The sequence below is a fragment of the Chenopodium quinoa genome, unplaced genomic scaffold (assembly GCF_001683475.1).
Source record: "Chenopodium quinoa cultivar QQ74 unplaced genomic scaffold, ASM168347v1, whole genome shotgun sequence".
Taxonomy (NCBI): Eukaryota; Viridiplantae; Streptophyta; class Magnoliopsida; order Caryophyllales; family Amaranthaceae; genus Chenopodium; species Chenopodium quinoa.
The window spans coordinates 12,809,003-12,830,737 of NW_018742204.1; the positions used below are offsets into that span (position 1 = coordinate 12,809,003).

Genomic DNA, 21,735 nt, shown 5'->3' on the forward strand with positions numbered 1-21,735 from the left:
TTAAAAATCAAATACTGCCCGAAAATCATATTTAGAGGCTGAATTTTTTTATCAAAATCGGATGAGTTCAGAACCTGATCGGGATTAATATTAATGAACAAAAATCTAAAAAATTAAAACATGTATATAATCTCAAATTATAACCTTTTACCATCAAAATATAGATTTGATACTAATTATATCAATTTCAAACAATTAAATCAAGAACCCAAAACAATACTTATATAATTATGCAAATAGAAACAGAAATAAAGGGAAAAGAAGGAGAGGAAGACCAGCCACGGTGGGAGGTCGGGCTGGTGGTTGATCACCGGCAGTCAGGGGTGTCGGCGTCAGTTTCCGGCGAGCACAATTGGTTGCAGTAAAGTGAGGAGTAGCTCACGTAAAGGAGGAAGAATAGAAAAGAAAAAAAAAGAAAGAAAAAGTAAATAAAGGAAAATAAATAAAAATAAAATAAAGAGAAAAGAAAGTAAGACTAACCTTTTGTGTGGGGAAATTTTTTGGGGATTGATGGGGTATTTATAGGAGAGAATGTTGTAGGGTAAGTTAGAAAATTGGGCATCATAAAATTAATGGGCCAATTAGGTAAATGAAATGGTAGGCTTTGTTTGTATGATCATGAATTTTAGATATATATTCATATAATAGTTTGTGCTAAAATAATTTTCGACCTATATATATTAATAATTTAAAATTTTTGAAATTAAATTCCGGAAAAGTACAATTAAATATTATAAATAAAATAAATTTTCATTTATAAAATATTAAAAAATACGGGGGATTACATCAACACCCAAGCAAATAAATTTACAGCAATACTAAACTACTTTAAAACCTCTTAAACCATCAAAATATTGCTTTTTTTTGGCAATTCAGAGAGATTTTATTAATTACCAAGAGAAACATTTAAAGATTACACCACAACACTAAAAATCTGGCAAGCACTAGACCAGCCAAAAAGGACAAAAAACAGCAAAACTAACACAAAACTAACAAAAAATCCTCATAACTTCACTGCATCTGCAAGCAACCTTGAATCTGATTTCCTTGAACATCTGAGCAGCAGAGATAGTGTTATGGCTCTAATTGAAGATCTGGTCATTCCTGTACAGCCAGATAGCATATAAGCACTCAGCAAAGAACATCAACAACACCTGATGCTTAGCATTTGTCTTCTTAGCACTCTTCATAACCCAAATTAGTTCAACAGTAAAGGGACAAGGAGCTCTATAAAATTGCAGGTGATTAAGGACCATAGCCCATACCTAAGAAGAGAAAGCACACTGAAAAAGAGGTGCTCCATAGTTTCAGGGACAACATTACAAAGACAGCAATCAGCACTGTCCACAACCCCCCAAATAGCTAACTTATCTCTAGTAGGAAACCTATTGTTAATAGCAAGCCAGGTAATAAATAAGCTTCTAGGAGAAGCCTGATTTTGGCACAAAACTCTACTCCAAGGAACTTTCTCAAAATCTCCTTGTAAGTACTTATACATTTCCTTAATAGAGAATAACCCCTTCTTGATAAATTTGTCCCAACCACCAGCAGAGATAATGGTTTGGGAGCAGTCAAAGATCTTCCTGAGAGCCCATGAGGTGCTAGCAGGGCAGCTAACACTAGTGATATCTCTATTCTTAGTATAATAGGCATCAATCCATTTCACCCAAAGCCTATCTTTCTTACAAGAAATAGCCCAAAGAAGCTTGCAAGTAGCAGCTTTGTTCCACAACACCATATCCTTAATGTTCCAGCCCCCAGCAACTTTAGGAAGACAAAGAGTGTTCCAAGAGACAGGAGCTTTTTTTGAGGAGACAGTGCTGCAAGTCCATAGAAACAACCTACAAATCTTCTAAATCTCCTTAATAACTTTCTTAGGCATTATGAAAATCTGGCACCAATAAGATTGTAAACTTAGAAGAATAACTTTGACTAGTTGCAATCTGCCTGAGTAAGCAAGAGTCTTAGCAGTCCAAACTTTAGCTCTAGCCACCACCTTGTCTATCAAAATAATGCTTTTAAATTACTCACAATAGCCAAAGTTAATAATACATTAGTTCACTATAAGTTTATGTGCTAAAATCATACAAAAATAGATAAAATTCCAGCAACTTTAAAGTAAGTGAATAATCTAAAAATTTGGTTTAAGTATATAAAATAACCCCATAAACATAATTACTTGATATAATCATTATATAGTAGGTTAGTGTGTTAGAAACCAAAAAATATACCAATTCGATGCCATTAGAGGCTTCAAAATAAAAAGTATAAAATCTAAAAATTTATTGTTAAGATTAGAATTTAAAGTTTAAGGCTTTTTAATCATGAACTACGCACAAACATTATTTTATAAGATTAGAAGCATAAAAATATGAAATTAACACAACTTGTTCATAAAAATTGAAACTTTAATAATCTGAAATTTTTACATAATCAAAATAATTATACTTTAACATAATTTAAACATAGTATGATTAGGTAACTTGATTAGCACGTTTTCAAGCCCTAAAACATGAAAAAACAATACTTAAACCCTTATTTTCTTATTTAAAAAAATCTGAAATTTTGTATTATAATTTAAACATATAAAAATTCATAAATTCATGATCTTTTATAACTTATGTATATAATCAAATCATAATAATGATAATTTAGAGCAAAATTTAATCAAAGATTGAAACTTTAATCAAACTAGGTTAGGTCTTGTGCCATGCACGGTTATTTTAATTGCTCCATATTTTGATAAATTATTTTATAGCATACAAAATATAAAGGTAATATCTTTGTAGAATCAATTATATTCCACCAGAATTACATCTTCTTAAAAAAAAGATTATTTATTTCCTTATTACTATGTACTTAATTGTGTAACAACCTAAGAAAAGTATATATTATTGCTTGTTTATTTTGTTGACAAAAAGAAGCTTTTTTTTACATAATTTCCTTAAATAAAATTTTCGATTAAAAACATTTGGAAAGAAAAAAAAAACTAAATACTAAGGACACACTAGAAATTAACATGTGTCATTTCTGGTGTGTCTTTTAGTATATAGTTATTGATTGATTGATTAATGAAACAAAGAGAAGTGAAGAAAGAAGAGAGAGGAGGGCGAACAGTCAAAGGGGGTGGCTGCCTGGTGGCATGCGGCTATCGACAGGCGGCAGGTGGTGGCCGGAGAGGTGGGCATCGGCTGGCAGCAAAGTGAGGAGTTTCGAATTTTTTTTTTCTCTTGTGAATGCGTGAAATAGGAGCAAGAGAAGTGAGGGAAGGTAAGGGTTTTTGGGGTTTTATGTTTTTGTAAGGGTATGTGCTTAATTTTCCTAATCCAAGTAGGAGTAGGATTGTTGCTTGGGCTTGAGTAACATTTAAATATTGGGCTACTAACTAAAAGAGGGTTATAATTTAGACTAAAAACTTAATAATTTTAGCTTACAAATAATGAAAACATTATTACTTTTGCCTCAAAATAATTTATACTAAAAAATTCAAATAAAAGTATTTGTATAAATAATAAATAAATATACTTTAATTAGGTTAAAAATATGGGGGATTACAATATGATATTCGTCAATTAGGGCTTCTCTTCTTGATCTTCTTGAGAAATGTCAATTGTTATACTCTCATTTGATGATAAATGTTACAACTAGATTGACACATAATTTTAGTAGGTTTAATTGATAAATTAGATATACTCCTTATGTAAGATAGTAATTAAAAAAAAAGGGGGGGAGGGGAGTGCTAAACGCAGCCTGACTTTACTTTGGAACAACCCCACTCCCTTCATTTTTTTTAAGTTTAAAAAAGAAAAAGAAAAAAAACCTTTTGTTTTCTCTCCTCTTGTTCTCAAACACTCCAAGCTAACAATTGAACATTGACTTAACCTAAAATATACTATGAAATAATTTGCATAGGAAGATGATTTTGATGCTAAGCTAGTTGATTTGAATTTAACAAAGAAGACTACCAATCTTAAATGAGAAAAACCTTGATAAACAATATTTCAAGTAGCAAGACTATAAATAAATCAATAACTTTTTTTATTAATAATGAGTCCCACATGTATTGATATAGTTACGAAAATGTCATGATTAACCATGTTTGTTGATTTATTTACGATTTTACAATTTGTTTATCTATAATGTATCAAATTGAGACTTTCTAATCTAAAATATAGATTTCTCATTCTTACAAAAATATAGATTTTGTTATGAAATATGAGAAATTTAAACTAGTGATGTGGTGAATATATTGATGAGCTGTAAAATTTACAATTACATGGCTTATATAGATTTAGGGACATATGAGAAGTTTCTTAAAATGAGAAGAATAAGAAGGATTTTTTGTATTGAATGTCCATATTTTTAAAACGAAATGTGCAAAAAAAAAAAAAAAAAAAAAAAAAAAAAAAAACTCGTATATTGTGCATAAATGTTGAATACAATGTGCCTAAATTTTCTTTTTTCCTAATCATATATACCATGGCATTATAATCCAACGCCTATAAAACAAGTATTGGTTTGGCAATGAAATGTTCATATGTGCATATTCTCATAGTCTAATGTGCATAATATTTACATAGAATATGCATAATATTCAAACAATATGCTGTGCATATATTATGATTGGCGGAAAAGGCATGATAAATGATGAGCATATTGAGCATAATATGCAAATTAGAATATTAGATATACAAGCAAGCATAGTTTTAATTTCATCAAAAATGTCTACAACTAGTAGGCTACCTAATCTACTCTTTGATTGACTCTCGCATCTCAATAAGAGCAACTCACTAAATATGTGCTATTGAATGTTGTAATCATCATAAGATTAAGGTGAAATTTATTTTTAATAAAAACGACTACAGATGCCATGATTTTTGCATAGTGAAAACAAGTAGAAGGGAGAGAGATAATCTAGGTTGCACGGAAACGGGAAACGAAAACGGATAAACGGAAATTTTAAAATATTAAGAAACGGGGGTACGAAAAAATACATTTTAATTAGAACAAAATACCAAATTCACAGAATAAATAACTACAAAAATTTAAAATGCTTCCAAATTTTCCTCTTTTCTTACATGTCCCCACTCCCCACCTTCAATATCTTTCACTTCCTCTCAAGCAATAATATATGCAAACACTTTAATTGCAAACAAAAACCAAAATTAATCTTCTCCTACGCAGTCAAGCAGAGGTCAATGAAGATAAGGTCGAGGAGTTCTTTTATTTCTCCAAATCAAAACAAAAATTAACCTCAAATCAGTGAAATCGATCGATGGTACTTGCCTTGACATTGTTTGGGCGAGGCAGCTGGAAAAGCAAGGAAAATCTCTTATCTATTCCTTAAATTAAGTTTCCCAAAGGTTTCCAAAGTTCCAAATTGTATGAAACGTTTCATGAAGCAAGGAAACTCTCATAGGCATTTCGTAACGCGTTTCAAAACGCAGTACGTTTCTGAAACGTTTCAGAATTGATACATTGGTGAATTTTAATGTTTCCGCGCATCATAGTAGATAATAGAGCAAGAGTATGTCAATTAAAAGTGCACGTAAATTAGTGAAAATTCGGGGAAGAAATTGGTTGAGCTTGATTAAATTAAATGGAAGATTTTGAATTAGTGGGAGCTAGATGGAAATCAATCCTCAAAGTTCTATAAACTGACGATAGATTTGGTGAGGAAGATGAAGTTTTTTTGTTTTAAATATTAGCCGTTACTCCGTTAGATTGTTTCTATGAATGGCTAAGATCTTGTCTTTCTCATCCTTCTCATTGGATTTATATATATATATATATATATATATATATATATATATATATATATAAAAGCAAGGCTATTGTTAAAAATGTCAACATATCGGATTTGGGTGGGAGCTTCACACGCATTTACTTGCTCACTCCATCCGCTCCACCCGATTCACCCGCCGCCCGTAAAACCCATCACCTGCATCTGATCCATCCCATCTGCAGATGAAACAGGTGGATCAGATGCTTAGCGAGTGATGATTTTTTTTTAAAAAAAACAATTATTATTTCTTATTTTATGAATACATAAAATATTTTGATGTTAATATTGAGAGTGATAGCCATATTTTCAACTAATACATCAAAATTATCGATGTTCATTTTGTAAAAATAAAACAACATCAAATTTAATAATTTTAGAAATAATTTACATTGGAAACATTTTTAAGTTGTACAATACTATAATATATAAGGTCTCAGAAAATTTTGGAAAAAAAAAATTGCTCCATAATAAGTACTACAGAATAAGGAGTATAATATAATTTTTTTTTTAAAAAAAGAGTATACTTTAATAAGTACATTACATCAAAATAACATTTGAGAAATAATTTAATAAGTAATATAATATATAAGGTGTAAAAAATGAAGAAATATAAATATATATCGGGTGATAAACGGATAATGGATGAAACGGAGCCCCACCCAAATTCAACCCTATCCGTCACCCGCCCTTCATTCATTTAACGCGGATTTTTGTCTTTTTATTTATATCGGGTGGATTAGATTCACGAATATCCATTTATAATTGTCATCCCTAGCTATGGTTTTAATACCCCGTATTTTTTTAACCCGTTTACTAATTTGGATTTTTCTGAGATATTTCAAATATTATGTTATTATACAAAATAATTTATTTAAGTCATTATATACAAATGACAATTTTATAATTACGTTTTATAATAAGTTTGATTATACTAATTAAGTTAAAGTTATCCTGCTCGAAAACGGGATTTTCTACCTTAAGCTCTTTGTTCCTGTAGACACCCGTTTGTGTCTCCCCAAAACCAAACCAAGTGATGAGTACCTTTCACGTCGAATCATAATCGAATAAAGTGAAAGTGTGGAAAGTCTAGTGTTGCGGATAGTTTTTATTTTTTTTCTCTTCTCTCTGTTTTTGAAAACCTATTTTAAGAAAACAGCCAATCCAGTTTGGTTTGGTCCATGGAAAGGGTCCAATAGTAGTGTAGTTGGGTCGGGTTCGAAAAGAGCTTTCCAACGATATATTAGAAGCCCAATTCCGATGAATAATGAGGAAGTTATGGCCAAATTACTAAACTAGGCTCGGTTTGATGTTTATATACGGCCCAATGATCTAGAGGAGGGCCTAAGATTTGATTTATCATTCCTAATGCAATTAGAATTGATTATAGTCTTCTAGATTCTTCTAGAAGGTTCTTTTCATTCCTAATTTAATTAGCATTGATAAATTGACTTTAGTTGACTTTTGAGAGTTTTAATCAGCATAAAAGAAGTGTTTTTAAGGAAAATACGATTTTTCCCTTCTGTACGGCTAAATTTTATCAAATTAAGAAAACGCGTGGAAACTGTTTTCTAGCGTCTGACGACAGGATTAGCGCTTGGCGTCTGGCGCTAGCCTTGGCGTCTGGCGCTAATGTTTGGCGTCTGGCGCTAATTTGTTTTATTCTCTTCGAAACTCTGATTCGTTTTTTATCCATCCGGCTGATTTTCTCTATAAATAGCCTCCTAAAACCTTTGTTTTTAATCATCAACAACAATTAATTTTCTCTAATTCTCTCTTTCTCCATACTCTCTTCAAGAATCTCTTAAATACTCTCTCTCTTTTCTAAACTAGCTTTTACATACAAAATTCCGCATTCACAAGATCTAGAAATACCTAGCATTGTTCGAAGTTGCCTTTGCCCTAGACGTGAAAGGTTTTAATTACTGAGGGTTTGGTCCCAAATCTCTATTTCAATTATTTAATTTAATGCTTTGATTTTATATTTTCCTTGAAGTTACTATCGCGTGTATTTTGTTATTAGAAAGAGGTACGAGGCATCCAAGTAAGTGCTTTAATTGATTTATTGATGTTATGATATAGAAATCATGTCTAGGTTATTATGATTCCTAGTATCATGTTAGGGCGTTTTGATCTTCCTAGTGTCATGTTTAGGGTAATAACTGTAATTTCTAATATCAAATATGACAATTATGATTCCTGCGATGCTTCCTATTCTCTTCTTAATATATATTCATGTTAGTATCATGTTAGGGCTATATATTTGATTTTTATGTTTACTGACATGCTAGGGTTTGTTATTAATCTTGTTAGTATCATGCCTAGGATCTTGCTATTATTATGCTTTAACATGATTATGATTATGGTTATGATTATTGTTATTATGATTATTATGTTGCTTGATTATATTTATTGTTATTGCTTGATCACGCCTTTTATGAATGTTTAAAGGGAATTTGTACTTGTAATCACGCTTAATAAGATAATTAATAATCTTGTTTAGGGTTATTATGATTATAATTCAAGTGATCGCCAATAATAGGTTTATTTGTGCATTAATATTCAACCAACATAGATAAACAGGTTTAGGGTTAAATCTATTGATTGCATGTTAGTCAGGAAGCGCACATGAATACGATCAGAATAAAGTACAGGCTTATTATTAGAGCATGTTCAATCTCTTTTAGGTTGGATTTGTACCTTCATCCCCGAACTACCAGTCATGGTTCCAGACCTATTGGAGTTAACAATCTCCTGGATCGTTAAGGGGTGTAACCTTCACCTCGTGAACGGTTTACAAGTTCCTAAAACTTGTTGGCGACTCTTTTGCTCTAGCTTCCTTCCCTTTGGACGCCACCGTACTTTAGTGTATGATCACAGTGGGGTTCAATTTTGGGGTAATGCTTGAAATATTCCCTACAGTTCTCGAGCAAAATATTTTGTTCTCGAGTGAGTCTACAAAGTGCCAAAAGTATTTAATATCCTCTTTGCTAAAGTCAATTCTAAACTTCCACCCAAATTGCTCCACGTAGCTCCCTTTTACACCATTCATCTTTATTTTCGTCCCAAACTTGAGCAGTCTCAGAAAACACCTGCGATCAAGGTCCATCCGTGGTCCAATTTGGCTGAAACTTTGATAGCTTGTTTGAGACATCCCAATCTTCAATTTCAGTAGTGTGATTGTTGTTTGATGCTATAGATCAAAAGTTATAGCTGCCAAATAGAAACTCGTTTTCTTGCTTCTAAAACCTTTTCATGTCGGCAAAAATGGAACCAAGGTTCCCACTTGTTCTTTCATTAATGGAGATAGGTGAAATAATGCCTAATTGAGGCTATAAATAGCCATGAAAATCAATCACACTTCCCACATTCATCTTCCCCAAACTAATCTCTTCATCCTCCATCTTCTCCTTTCTAATTATTCCTTTGATTCATCTTTCTTCCTCTTTGGCCGTGAACACCACGGCCACCACCACTCCGTCCACCTTGTTGCAGCCCTCCTACCGTTGCCGCTGCTGCCACCCGTAGGTAGTCCCTCCACCTTCCTCCCTTGCTTGATTATCTAAGCTTCCAACCTTGTTTTGATACTACATTGTTGTTGTTGATGATGTTCTTCATTTTGGGTCATACTACTACTACTACTACTACTACTACTACTACTACTACTACTACTACTACTACTACTACTACTACTACTACTACTACTACTACTACTACTACTACTACTACTGTACACTACTAGTACTACATATATACTAATGATAATCTATCATTATAAATTATTGTTATTATTATTTTGATTAAATCATATCAAACAACTACAATATTTATATTACTACTACTACTACTACACACTAAAATAAGTACTACTACTATTCATGATGTTATAAGTGTTATTATCATTATATTGTTGGTATTTTGCTACTCTACGTACTACTCCTACTACTACATGTTATTATTATTATTATTATTATTATTATTATTATTATTATTATTATTATTATTATTATTATTATTATTATTATTATTATTTTTATTGTTATTATTGTTGTCATTAATAATATAATTAACTCTCTTAATATTAAAAAGGTTTCTTGAACTATGAAAGTATAAGCATTACAAGAGTTAAACAAATTGACCGTGCACAACTAAATCAAGGGTCTACATTTTATGTACTAGTGTTTATGGGTTGAAGAGTTTTTTATTAGGACTTTGTGTTTATTGTTGTAGGGATTTCAAGTTCGTAATTAGGAACATCGTGCTTGTTTGCAAGGATCAAGTTACGTACACGTGGCTAGATCTTTCATAAAATGACTTTTATATGCAACGTGATTTACATGTTAAGTGATTTCAAACCATGTTTAAATGATTGCGAATCGGTGAAACATATTTTGATCGTTTAATTTCAAATGTTTAAATGTTTCATATGGTTGATTAAAAACTTGTACTGATATTCAAGATGTTTAAAAAGGAAGTTTTATTGTTTAAATTATCTCGAGTACGGCATATTGGAAAGTTTATTTAACAAGATTTATTCCTTGGATCTTTTGATTTTTAACTCCTACTATGCGGAGTAAATTGAAAACTATGGATTTTGTATGACCTACTCTTTCCCCTTGACAGCACTATGTAAAGGAGTTACTAGCTTGGAGGGGTGTGCACACTTATATGGGAAAATGATTTATGAAAATATGGATTGATCCATCCTATTCGGAATTATCTTTGGAAAGTTGGTTATTTCGGAAATTGGTCCTTTTGACAAGCTTTTATACTTGAATTTCTATTCATGAATGGTTTGGATAAATTATGATTTATTAAAGTTAAATCTCTTTGATAACATGTTTAATTAATTACATTGATTTACATGTCCAACATCTGTATGTACTTAGCATTTTGGCTAATACGTATTTGTTTTGTTTTGGCTTGACCCTACTTATCATTTTGTTGAGTAGATAGATGATGGCGATCAGACAACGTGAAAATATGCAGCATTGGGAACGATGGGCGTGCGGTGATCACCTAGTTTAATTTAGTAAACATAGTATTAGTGTTGCAGTTACTTTGGAAGTATTTCAAAACTATTACTATTACTATTATTATTACTAATAAAAGATAAGTATTATTTTCCGCTACAAAACTCTGTTAAAGCCTTACGTAATCACGTGGCGGTAATACTCCTAAGTTACTCCCTAAAGTTGGATTATTATTGTTAATATTAGAGAGTATTTTGGGGGTGTTACAAAGTGGTATCAGTTTTCGGGTCTTAAAAAGATAAAAATTGGAATATAAAACTGATGGGTAGACCCTAAGAAGGGCATATATAGGATAGAGTTTCGTATTTATTTTCTGAAAGTGTATATTAAGTATATATTTAAGTAAAAACTACTTTCCATTTTAATATGAAGAAAGATTAATAGTGGAGATTATTGGATTGGCCATGAGCTCTGGCTAGGCAGGACTTGGGCTCAGGGTAATGTCGTCCCTAACCTCTCCTACCCGGGATCTCATTGGTCCAATTAATCCACATTATGAATCAAGTATTCAACTTATAACCAATATATAATATTTTGAAACGTATTATGAAATGATTTCGAACTTTACATGAATTATGTGCATATGGACTAATCAAACGTCCAAACTATGTCTTAGAATATAATGGTTTGGATTAAATTTCGAAATGGATTAAGATGAGTATATTGGCGAAGGTTCATGGATTATTCGATAATTATTCAGGTGGAAATGGATTGGAAGGTGAATTGCACTCTTATGTGAATTACACTACGTGAAAAAATGGAATTGGCACCGGTTCAAACCCGGCCTAAGACACCGGTTTGAACTGGTGCCAATGTGGGGGGTGCCAATAAGTGGTTTAAAAAGGCACCGGTTCAAAACGGTGCCAAAACTCGGAATTGGCACCGGTTAATCGATGCCAAAAAATACAAAAAAAAATTTAATTCACTGTTTTTGGCACCAGTTAACCGATGCCAAAAGTGCCAAAAAATTGATTTTTTTAAACTTAAAAATTAAATAAACTAAAATTAAATGAGAATACAAATATAAATCGAACAACACAATCAATATAATCAAATATGTTCAATATATATATAATAAAAAAAATTTACAGTATAGATCAATAAAAAAATTACAACATATAAATCAAAATAAAAAAATTACAACATATAAATAAAAAAAAATTACAATATAAATAAAAAAAATTTACAACTTCACAATTAAAAAAACCCATACAACATCTAAATCAATATACTTGCATCTTGATTCTTCGATTTAAGATCTAAATCCATCTACCTGCACCAATTAAAACAACCAAAATAAATCGATTATAATGATTTAATTAAGCTGCGAAAAAAATTAAAAAAAACCCAGAAAATCGAAAAATAAAAAAGAAAATCGAACCCAGAAAATAAAAACCAAAATCGAAAATCAGGGAAAAAACCCAGAAAATAAAAAAATTTCGAATTTAAATCGAATAAAATTAAAAAAAATCGAAAAATAAAAAAGAAAATCAGTTGAAAAGAAAAAAACCAGAACATCAGTTACAAAACTAGAATTGAACCCAGAAAATAAAAACCAAAATTGAAAATCAGGAAAAAAAAAACCCAGAAAAAAAATCGAATTTAAATCGAATAAAAATAAAAAAAATCGAAAAATAAAAAAGAAAATCTATTGAAAAGAAAAAAAAAACCCAGAACATCAGTTAAAACCCAGAATTGAACCCGGAAAATTAAAACCAAAATCTAAAATCAGGAAAAAAACCCAGAAAATATTTTTTTTTAATTTAAATCGAATAAAAAAAATCGATTAAAATGGGCCAAAACGATTAAAATAAGTTAAAAACCCAGAAATTAAAAAAAAATCGAATTAAAATAGGTTTAAAGATCGATTAACCAAACCAGAAAATTAAAAATCGCTTAAATAAATAAAATTAAAATCGATTAAAATAAAAACAACATTCGAAAATCAGTTAAAAACCCAGAAAATAAAAACAAAACGAATTAAAATCAAGAAATTATACTCTAACCTTGCTCATGCATATGTTTGTGGTGGATTAAACCCATAAAAAAATCGAACAAACCCAGAAACGATTCGAACAAACCCAGAAACAATTCCAAAAAACCCATAAAAAAAATTCGAACTAACCCACAAAAATCAAGGGAACGAGAAAGGGATTTCAAGAAAGGGATTGAAAGAGAACAAGAAAGGGATTGAAAGAGAACGAGATCGAGAAAGAGCAGATGAAAATGCATGAGAGCAGATGAAAGAGAAAGGGATGAGAGAGAGAATGAGGGAGCGGCGGTTTTAGGATAAATGGGGTTTGAGTGAGAAAGTGAGTGAAATAGGGTTTGAGGGTAGTATAAATGGATTTTTTTTTAAAAAAAAAAAGGCCGGTTTTTTTTTTAAAGGATTGGTACCGGTTCAAACCGGTGCCCTTTGTATTTTTGGCACTGGTTTGAACCGAACCGGTGCCATTTCTCTTTGTCTAAAAACCCGCCCATTTTTAGGCCGGTTTTTGCCACCAGTTTGGCTTGAACCGGTGGCATTTGGGGGTTGCCTTTTTGTATTTTTCTACTAGTGTTATATGGTGAAGTGTTTTGTTGATTTGTGTGTTATAATTGCATGCAAATTATGATAAAATCTTGTGACGATTTATTTTTAGATGCTACCTAGAGTTGCTCTTAATGGCAATTTAGACTTACAAGTTAATTTAATGAAACGTTTAGTACTAAAATATTTTGTGAACAGTAAAGTTATCACATCTCTGAGTCCTTGTTGGATGGATAAATAATTTTTTTTGTAAATTCATGTGCTTAATTACCACATTATTCAGGATCATGTCTCTAAGGAAACGAATTAAGAAAGGGAGTATTTCCAAGGTCAACTCTGTCATCAAAAAGCTAACCAAAATAATCGAAAACATAGCTGGTATTGTCTCAAACCAGGGAAAAACCAATATGACCTTGATGCTTTTGGGGAAGTTTTTAAAAGAATAGCTGGCGGCCAAACCACCCACTTACCTTGGCAAAGTAGACCCAGCGAGCTTAGAAAATTGGGTGAGAGAATTTGATAAACTTTTTGATGCTATTAATTGCCCTGAGGAATTAAAAGTCAATAATGCTGTTTATTACCTTAGAGAGGAAGCCGATTTGTGGTGAAGTCAAAGGAGAGATGACTTTTTGAGTAATCCTAACTTTGAGTGGGCTGAATTTAAGGAAGCTTTGAGAGAGAAGTTTTACCCTGCCTATTTGAGGAAAGAAAAGTGTATGGAGTTTACAAACCTTAGGATGGGGAGCATGAAGATTAATGATTATTATAGCAAGTTCATTGAGTTAATGAGATTTGCACCTGAGGTAGTACCAACTGAAGCACTTAAGGCCCAGAGGTTTGAGCAAGGTTTGACTTTAACCCTTCAAGGGAAATTGGGAGGAGTGACTTTTGAGACCTTAGATGAGGTTTACGGGAGGGCAGCACACCTTTTTGGGATCAAAGGGAGAGAGCTAGAGGGAAACTATTCTGGGGAAAAGAGGAAGCCTAGTGGAGCTTTCAATGGGAGTGAGAAAGAAACCCAAGGTTGAGGGGAACCCGAGTGGGAATTTCAATTGAAAAAGGGACAACAAGGGTGTAGACACCAAATTTTGATCCTACTTTTGTAATTGTCACTATTAATTATATTTTATTATTATAGTTATCGTTTTTTTGCAAATAATAATTATTATTTTGCATAATATTTTTATAAACTTAATGACGTTTGTTTTTATTATTTAAAATGAAGAAAACAAGTAATAATAATGATTTTTATTTATAATTTCCAAAATACATGTTACAATTTGTACTTCTAAACTACTAAATTACAAAATATTGAAGTATAACTAACAATACATGTATTTTTACCCTGCTCCACTGAGGTAATTTTCAGGATTTACTTGTGGATTAACAAGTGTAGGGAATATTTCAAGCGTTAATCCCCTAGCTTGAACCCCACTGTGATCATACACTAAAGTACGGTGACGTCCAAAGGGAAAGAAGATAGAGCAAAAGAGTCGCCAACAAATTTTTTTAGGAACTTGTAAACTGTTCACGAGGTGAAGGTTACACCCCTTAACGATCCAAGAGATCCTCAACTCCATAAGGTCTTGAACCAAATAGGGTTCGGGGATGAAGGTACAAATCCAACCTAAAAGAGATTGAACCTGCCCTAATAATAGGCCTCTACTTTATTCTGATCGTATTCATGTGCGCTTTCTGACTAACATGCAATCAATAGGATTAACCCTAAACCTGTTTATCTATGTTGATTGAATATTAATGCACAAATAAAACTATTATTGGCGATCACTTGAATTATAATCAAATTAACCCTAAACAAGATTATTAATTATCTTATTAAGCGTGATTACAAGTACCAATTCCCTTTAAACATGTATAAAAGGTGTGATCAAGCAATAACAATAAATATCAAGCAACATAATATTAACAAATAATAATAATCATAATAAATATCATAATTATAATCATAATAAATTATAATAATCAAAATCATATTAAAGCATAATATTAATAGCAAGATCCTAGGAATGATACTAACAAGATTAATAACAAACCCTAGCATGTCACTAAACATCAAAGATCAAATATATAGCCCTAACATGATACTAACGATCATAAATATTAGGAAGAAAATAAAAGACATCATACTTTTAATCATACTTAGTATTAAATTTACCCTAGACGTGATAATACGAAAATCATAATAACAACCTAAGCATGAACTCTATATCACAACATCAATAAAAACCATTAAAGAACTTACTTTGATGCCTCGTACCTCTTTCTAATAACAAAATACACACGTTAGTAAATTCAAGGAAAAAAATAAAAACAACAATTAAATTAAATAATTGAAATAGAGATTTGGGACCAAACCCTCAGAAATTAAAATCTTTCACATCTAGGGCGAAGACAACTTCGAATATGGCTAGGCGTATCTAAATCTAATGAATGCGGAATTTTTATTTTTGAGAGAAGGCTAGCTTAGAAAAGAGAGAGAGAGTAATCAAGAAAACTTGATGAGAGTTGGTGAATCAAAACAAAGTTTTTAACACGTTATTTATAGAGAAAATCAGCCAAAAAGATAAAACATCAAAAACAGAGTTCTGACGCAAAAAGCCAAGTTAGCGCCAAACGCTGACCTTAGCGCCAGACGCTAAGGCTAGCGTCAGGCGCCAAGCGTAGCGTCAAGCGCTACAGCTGGTGTTTGGCGCTGACTCAGAAATCTACGCGTTTTCTTAAAATTAGATAGAAATTGCCGTACAGTAGGATAAAATCGTATTTTCCTCAAAAACGTTCTTTGATTCTAAATAAAACTCTAAAAAGTCAACAAAAAGTCAATTTATCAATGCTAATTGAATTAGGAATGAAAAGAACCTTCTAGAAGAATCTAGAAGAATAAAACCATTCCTAATTGCATTAGGAATGATAAATCCATATTAGGCCCTCCTCTAGATCATTGGGCCGCATATAAGGCTCAAACCGGGCCCAGTTCAGTAATTTGGCCATAACTTCCTCAATATTCATCGGAATTGGGCTTATAATATATTGTTGGAAAGCTCTTTTCAAGCCCTATCCAACTACACTTCTATTGGACCCATATCATGGACCAAAAAAACTGGATTGGCTGTTTTCTTAAAGTAGGTTTTTAAAAATAGAGAGAGGAGAAAAGAAATTAAAACTATCCGCAACACTAAACTTTCCACACTTTCACTTCATTCGATTATGATTCGACGTGAAAGGTATTCATCATCGGGTTTGGTTTTGGGGAGACACAAATGGGTGTCTACAGAAGCCTCCACTTTAGGTGAGTTTGGAGAAACGCAAGTTTCGAAAATGAAAGTCAAAGTATTGATAGGGACGGAGAATGATTCAGAACGTTCTGCGACCCTAAATCATTCTTGTAACGCCGATACCTGCAAACTAGCGTTAGTTAAACAGATAAAAGAGTTAAGAAACGCGTATCTTGCACCGTCAAGCACACGCCTCTGAAAGTAACCGATTTGCTGCCGCTTTACTATTTTGATGACCTCCTGCCAAGAGAATGCCATCCCGCTTGAAAACAGCTACGCTTGTAACTGCTTCCAACATTGAAGATTGCTTCGTTTGAAACAATCTTCTTCCACTTAGATAATATTCCACGTCTAAGGGAACACCATCGAAGATTGCTTCGCTTGAAACAATCCTCTTCTGCTTTGTGACCATCTTCCACGTCTAAGGGAACATGATCGAAGACAACTTCGCTTGAAATCACCTTCAGTTGTTTTTTGACAACTTTCCACAATCTAGGGAACGCCGTCGAAGATGTTCTCGCTTGAAGCTATCCTCACTTGTCGCGATAATTTTCCAAAGGAAATTACCGAAGATCTCCGCTTGTCGATCTTTAAAAGTTCGCTTGAACCTTGCTTCCGCTATGCCTTTACGTCGGCGCTTTTGCTGCTTTGAACCTGTATGTCGGTGCCCTTTGCTGAATGATGAACCAATATATCGGTGCCTTTTGCAAATGAACCAGTATATCGGTGCCTTTTGTTAATGAGCCAATGCTTAGGCGCTTTAAGCTAAGTGAGACGATCTTTTATCAGGTTGATCACTTTGTGCAATCAAGCCGATTACTAAAAATCGTGTCAAATTGCTTAAAGGGGCTAACTAGCGTACCAAGGAACCCATAATATTGCCAAAGATTAGAAAAAACATACTGAGTGGCTGAATGTTCTAGCGCCGTTGAAAAAACATCAGCGCCAATTAACTGGCTGTAGCTCCAGACACTGGAGTTAGCGCCAGGCGCCAAGCCTATCTGTTGACGCCAAGGTCTAGCGCTTGGCGCCAGAGTCGGGTTTTCCTTAAATACCCTTCTCTTCTTCATTTTCGCTGCTGCTCTTCGCATTTCGGCTTCGAAAATTCCCAGAACTTCAATTGCTTCGTTCTTGCTCGTTTCTCAACCAAATTCGCTCAAATTTGTCGCAAATCAAAGCTTATTTCATCCATTTTCCCGATCTATGTAAGTTTTCTTCAAACTCACACCGGTTTTTATGAATTTTGCATGTGTATATTCTCGAATTTCATGAAAATTCAAAACTTAGAATGCTTAATTCTCTTTGTTTGTTCAATTTTATGCCATGAAATTGCTTGATTATGTTTATGTATTGCCTTGGGAGTAATTTGAGACTTGTTTGACTCAATTTGGTGAAGAAATGAACAAATTGCCATTGTTGATCCTTTTAAGGTCGAGAATGCAATGTGGCTCGTTCTTGATGTTTTTGCTAGCAATTTTTGTCCAATTTGTCACAATAATTACTGTAGTATTGCAAGAAATTGTTTGATTTCTTGAAAAATGTCATGTATGATCAATTTGAATTTGTGCTCTGTTTTAGTACTACGTACTCTGTTTTTTTTTTTTTTTTTGCGAACATAGTATCATGCGGCTAGGCGAACCTTAGATACTATAGCACCTTAATTTATGATAATTTTGCACAATGTAGCATGGCTAGATAGGGAGGTTCCGGTTTACAGTCCCGAGACGTTCGACGGGAGCATGAGCCCATGGAGGACGATGCTGAGCCGTCCACTTCACTTGGTCGACTCCCCGAGTGGGATGAGCGGACCCTGTACTTTTCTCCGGTCCACCACATTTCTGAGAGGGTGAGACGGGGTATCACCGTTGGGAGGACGCGCTGTCATGGTTCCGGCGATGGTAGTCTTGCGGTCTTACTGCGCTGTACGAGACCTCTATGGGAGTCTTGCGATCTTACTGCGCTGTACGAGACCTCCAAGGCGATGGTTGCCTCCAGCGGGGGTCACCATGTAGTTCGTGCTCTGGTGGAGTTCTTTGGGACACCACCAACACTTTCCACTTTCCCTGGGGTGTGTTGATGGTCACTCCTACCGACTTCACTCTCATCACAAGATTGGAGTTTAGTTCCGTGCCACTGTCGTTCGACAGCGGGATCGACGTCTTTTCCCCTGAGGTCGAGCAGCTATTGGGTCCGATTGCTATTCGGGCTCGAGCTGAGGTAGAGTCGTCTCAGTTCAGCGCTAGGGGGATTCGCCGCTCGACTCTAGCAGCGGCTTTGGACGATGATGCGACCACCCGAGAGCAGCGGGTGCACATATTTGCACTTATTTTGTTGTTAGGGACGTTCTCCCTTGACAAGGGTAGTAGGGCGCTGCTTTACTACCTTCCGGCCGTCCGCGATCTACACCGGATCGGGACCTATGACTGGGCCAGCTTGGCCTACGCTGACTTCATTCGAGCACTGAGGGACTCGTGTCGACATCGGTCGTTTGGTACGAATGTGGCTTTGTCCAGCTTTTGGAGGGTCGTAGAGGTAAACCTTATTCCCTATAAAGTTTAGCTCTTCATTTTAGTTAACATTTACTGATAACTTTAGCTTCATGTAGATCTGGTTCTATGAGTACTTCCCTTCTTCTACGTCGGCGAGACCGTCGCCGCGCAGGTCAGTCACTGCTTCCTGGGGCAGCTGCCGTGTGGGGATGTCCACTGCATATGTCCGAGATTGGATCATCTCGGTATGATTCTAGTTTTATTTGACATTTTGAGATGCTTTACATAGATCCTTGTCTGATTGACGTTCTTTGTAGGAGCCTGAGGTGCTGAACCGACCGTGGGACAGTCTGGCAGTCCCTGGGTTAGCCGCGCAGTATTCTGCTGAGCGTTGCTATTTCTTAGGGACCTATGGAGCGGTCGCGTATCTAGGAGAGAGGGTTTCTATTCAGCATTCCTCCGATACTTTTGTCGTTCCTGCTCCTCCACCACGTCACATGTTTAACGCCGCGAGGTTGTTGAGCATGTTAGAGGGAGCTGGTACCCCTTGGCAATCTTACACAATCCCTGGGCGATGCTATGCGGAGGAGCTACTGCCGTTGTTAGCTCCATTTCCTGTACCGGCTGAGGATGTGGCGGTACGATTTTTTGACTTTTATCTTTCGTTAATTAGCCCCCAAGTGATGCTTCACTGATTTTGTTTTGCCATGTCAGGACGACGCTGCTGAGTTCGTGCCACCCCTTATGTCTATCCATTACCAGGGGACATATGGGCCGATTGAGGAGATGATTCCTCTGGCTCCTGAGGACAAGCGCTTCGTAGAGCGGTCGATTCCTCGCCACTAGACTCGGGTAAGCTTGTTTATTTGCAACTTTTGTCCATATATATTATGCATGTTTACTGACTTTTTTCTTTGACAATTCTCACGTGAGGTGGCTTCGGCGATGGCACGATGCATAGATGCCTTCCAGAGCCAGCTTGTCCGGATGAGGAATGTGGCTACCTGCTGTCGGGACGACGCCGTTCAGGAGGTAGTCTTTCCTTTATATGTTTTTGTATTACCGCTTTGATTTTTCCTGTCTCTGATTTTAATTTCTTTTGCAGGGTCAGCCCATTCCTTATCGCACCCGCACGAGACCTGAGGTGCGGAGGGATCCGGCGAGGTCTAGCTCGAGACGTCGCCGCACTACTTCGGGAGGTAAGGGTGGTCGCTCTGAGGCTGCCTGTACAGATGTGGTAGAGGGCTCAAGTTCTTCCTCTGAGGGTGCACATGCTGCGCCGGTAGGCCAGGGAGAGGCTACCTCGGCTCTTAGAGGTGGTGGGATGTACGAGGTCGGCTCGTCATCGCAGCAGCCTCCGCAGCCTCAGCCTCAGGTTGATCTTGGGTGGACTGGTCCCACGTTGAGCTGTCCTCCTCCTGCGGAGACCGGAGCTGATGCTGGAGCTGGTGGAGAGGTTACTCCTCGTACAACGGAGTTTTATGCGATGTTGGGTTTACGTCCTCCAGCGCCGTAGCTTATACCTGTGCTTTTTATTATTTATTTGACTTTGTATAGAACTTTACCTTTTAGTTAGACTCATTTTTTAGATATATTTTGTATACACATACTATTATGAGTTTATTTTATTTATCATGTTTTTTCATTTTTTATTATTATTATTATGTGCATGTTTGTGTGTGCAAGAAAATGTGACAAATTATTTTGCGCAAAAATTCCGTCATTTTTAGTATTGATGGAGGGTATCCGACTTTCTCCCCCAAAAAGAAAAAGAAAAAATGAAAAAGGAAAAGGCAAATGAAATATTGGATTTATAAAAACTTGGAAATTAGTCTAAATAAAATCCACAAAAATAATATATAATTAATATAATAGCCATATTAATTAAAAAAAAGGAATAAAAATATATTTAGAAAAAGATAAGGAAGCCGTAAAGTCATTAGCAGACTCGAATTAAGTTAAAAATGCGGTTATAGAAAGCGCGTACGACGAGGAAAATTGGCGCCAGCTGGCGCCACGCGTTTTAGTGTAGCGCTAGGCGCTATACTTAGCGTTTGACGCCAAGCTCTTGCGTCAGGCGCCAATAGTAGTGTCTGGCGCTAAAGGGCGCTGACTCCGTATCCTTCCCCGATTAAAACTGCTCCGATTTCGTGCATAAATAGCCCTCTGCCCAGCCGATTCTTTTCATAATTTCAGCCAATAAAATAATTCTTAGCTTTAGAAAAATAATATCATGTCTCTAGTCACCAAAACTTTTACCCAATACACTCATGAATGGTGTCGGTCTCTTAATGCCAAAGAAAGAAAAGAATTAGATGTGTTTCACTTGGGGGGTATTTATGGTATTAAAGGGGTAGATCTTGACTCAGATTTTATTCATACCGCTCTAGAATATTGGGATGTAGATACTCATTGTTTTAGACCAGGGTATGATGAAATTAGCCCTTTGCCGGAAGAATTTGGTGCTATTTTAGGTTTCCCTGCAATAGATCTTGTAGTAATCCCTAGAATAGATGCTTATTATTATAAGGATTTTGAACGCTGCTTCAATTTAAAAGAAAAGGATCTATCAAAAATAGTTGATGGCAACATAGTTAATTTGAAAGAA

At 34.7% G+C, this 21,735-nt stretch overlaps 1 protein-coding gene across 1 annotated transcript in view; it reads left to right on the plus strand.

Annotated features, from left to right (window-relative positions):
* The first annotated feature begins 14,082 nt into the window (after positions 1-14,082).
* Positions 14,083-21,735, plus strand: part of LOC110728772 — a 40,867-nt gene continuing 33,214 nt past the window's right edge. The window contains exon 1 of the mRNA XM_021908447.1: positions 14,083-14,368. Within this exon, the coding sequence (XP_021764139.1) occupies positions 14,083-14,368 (286 nt within the window). The remainder of the gene's footprint in view (positions 14,369-21,735) is intronic.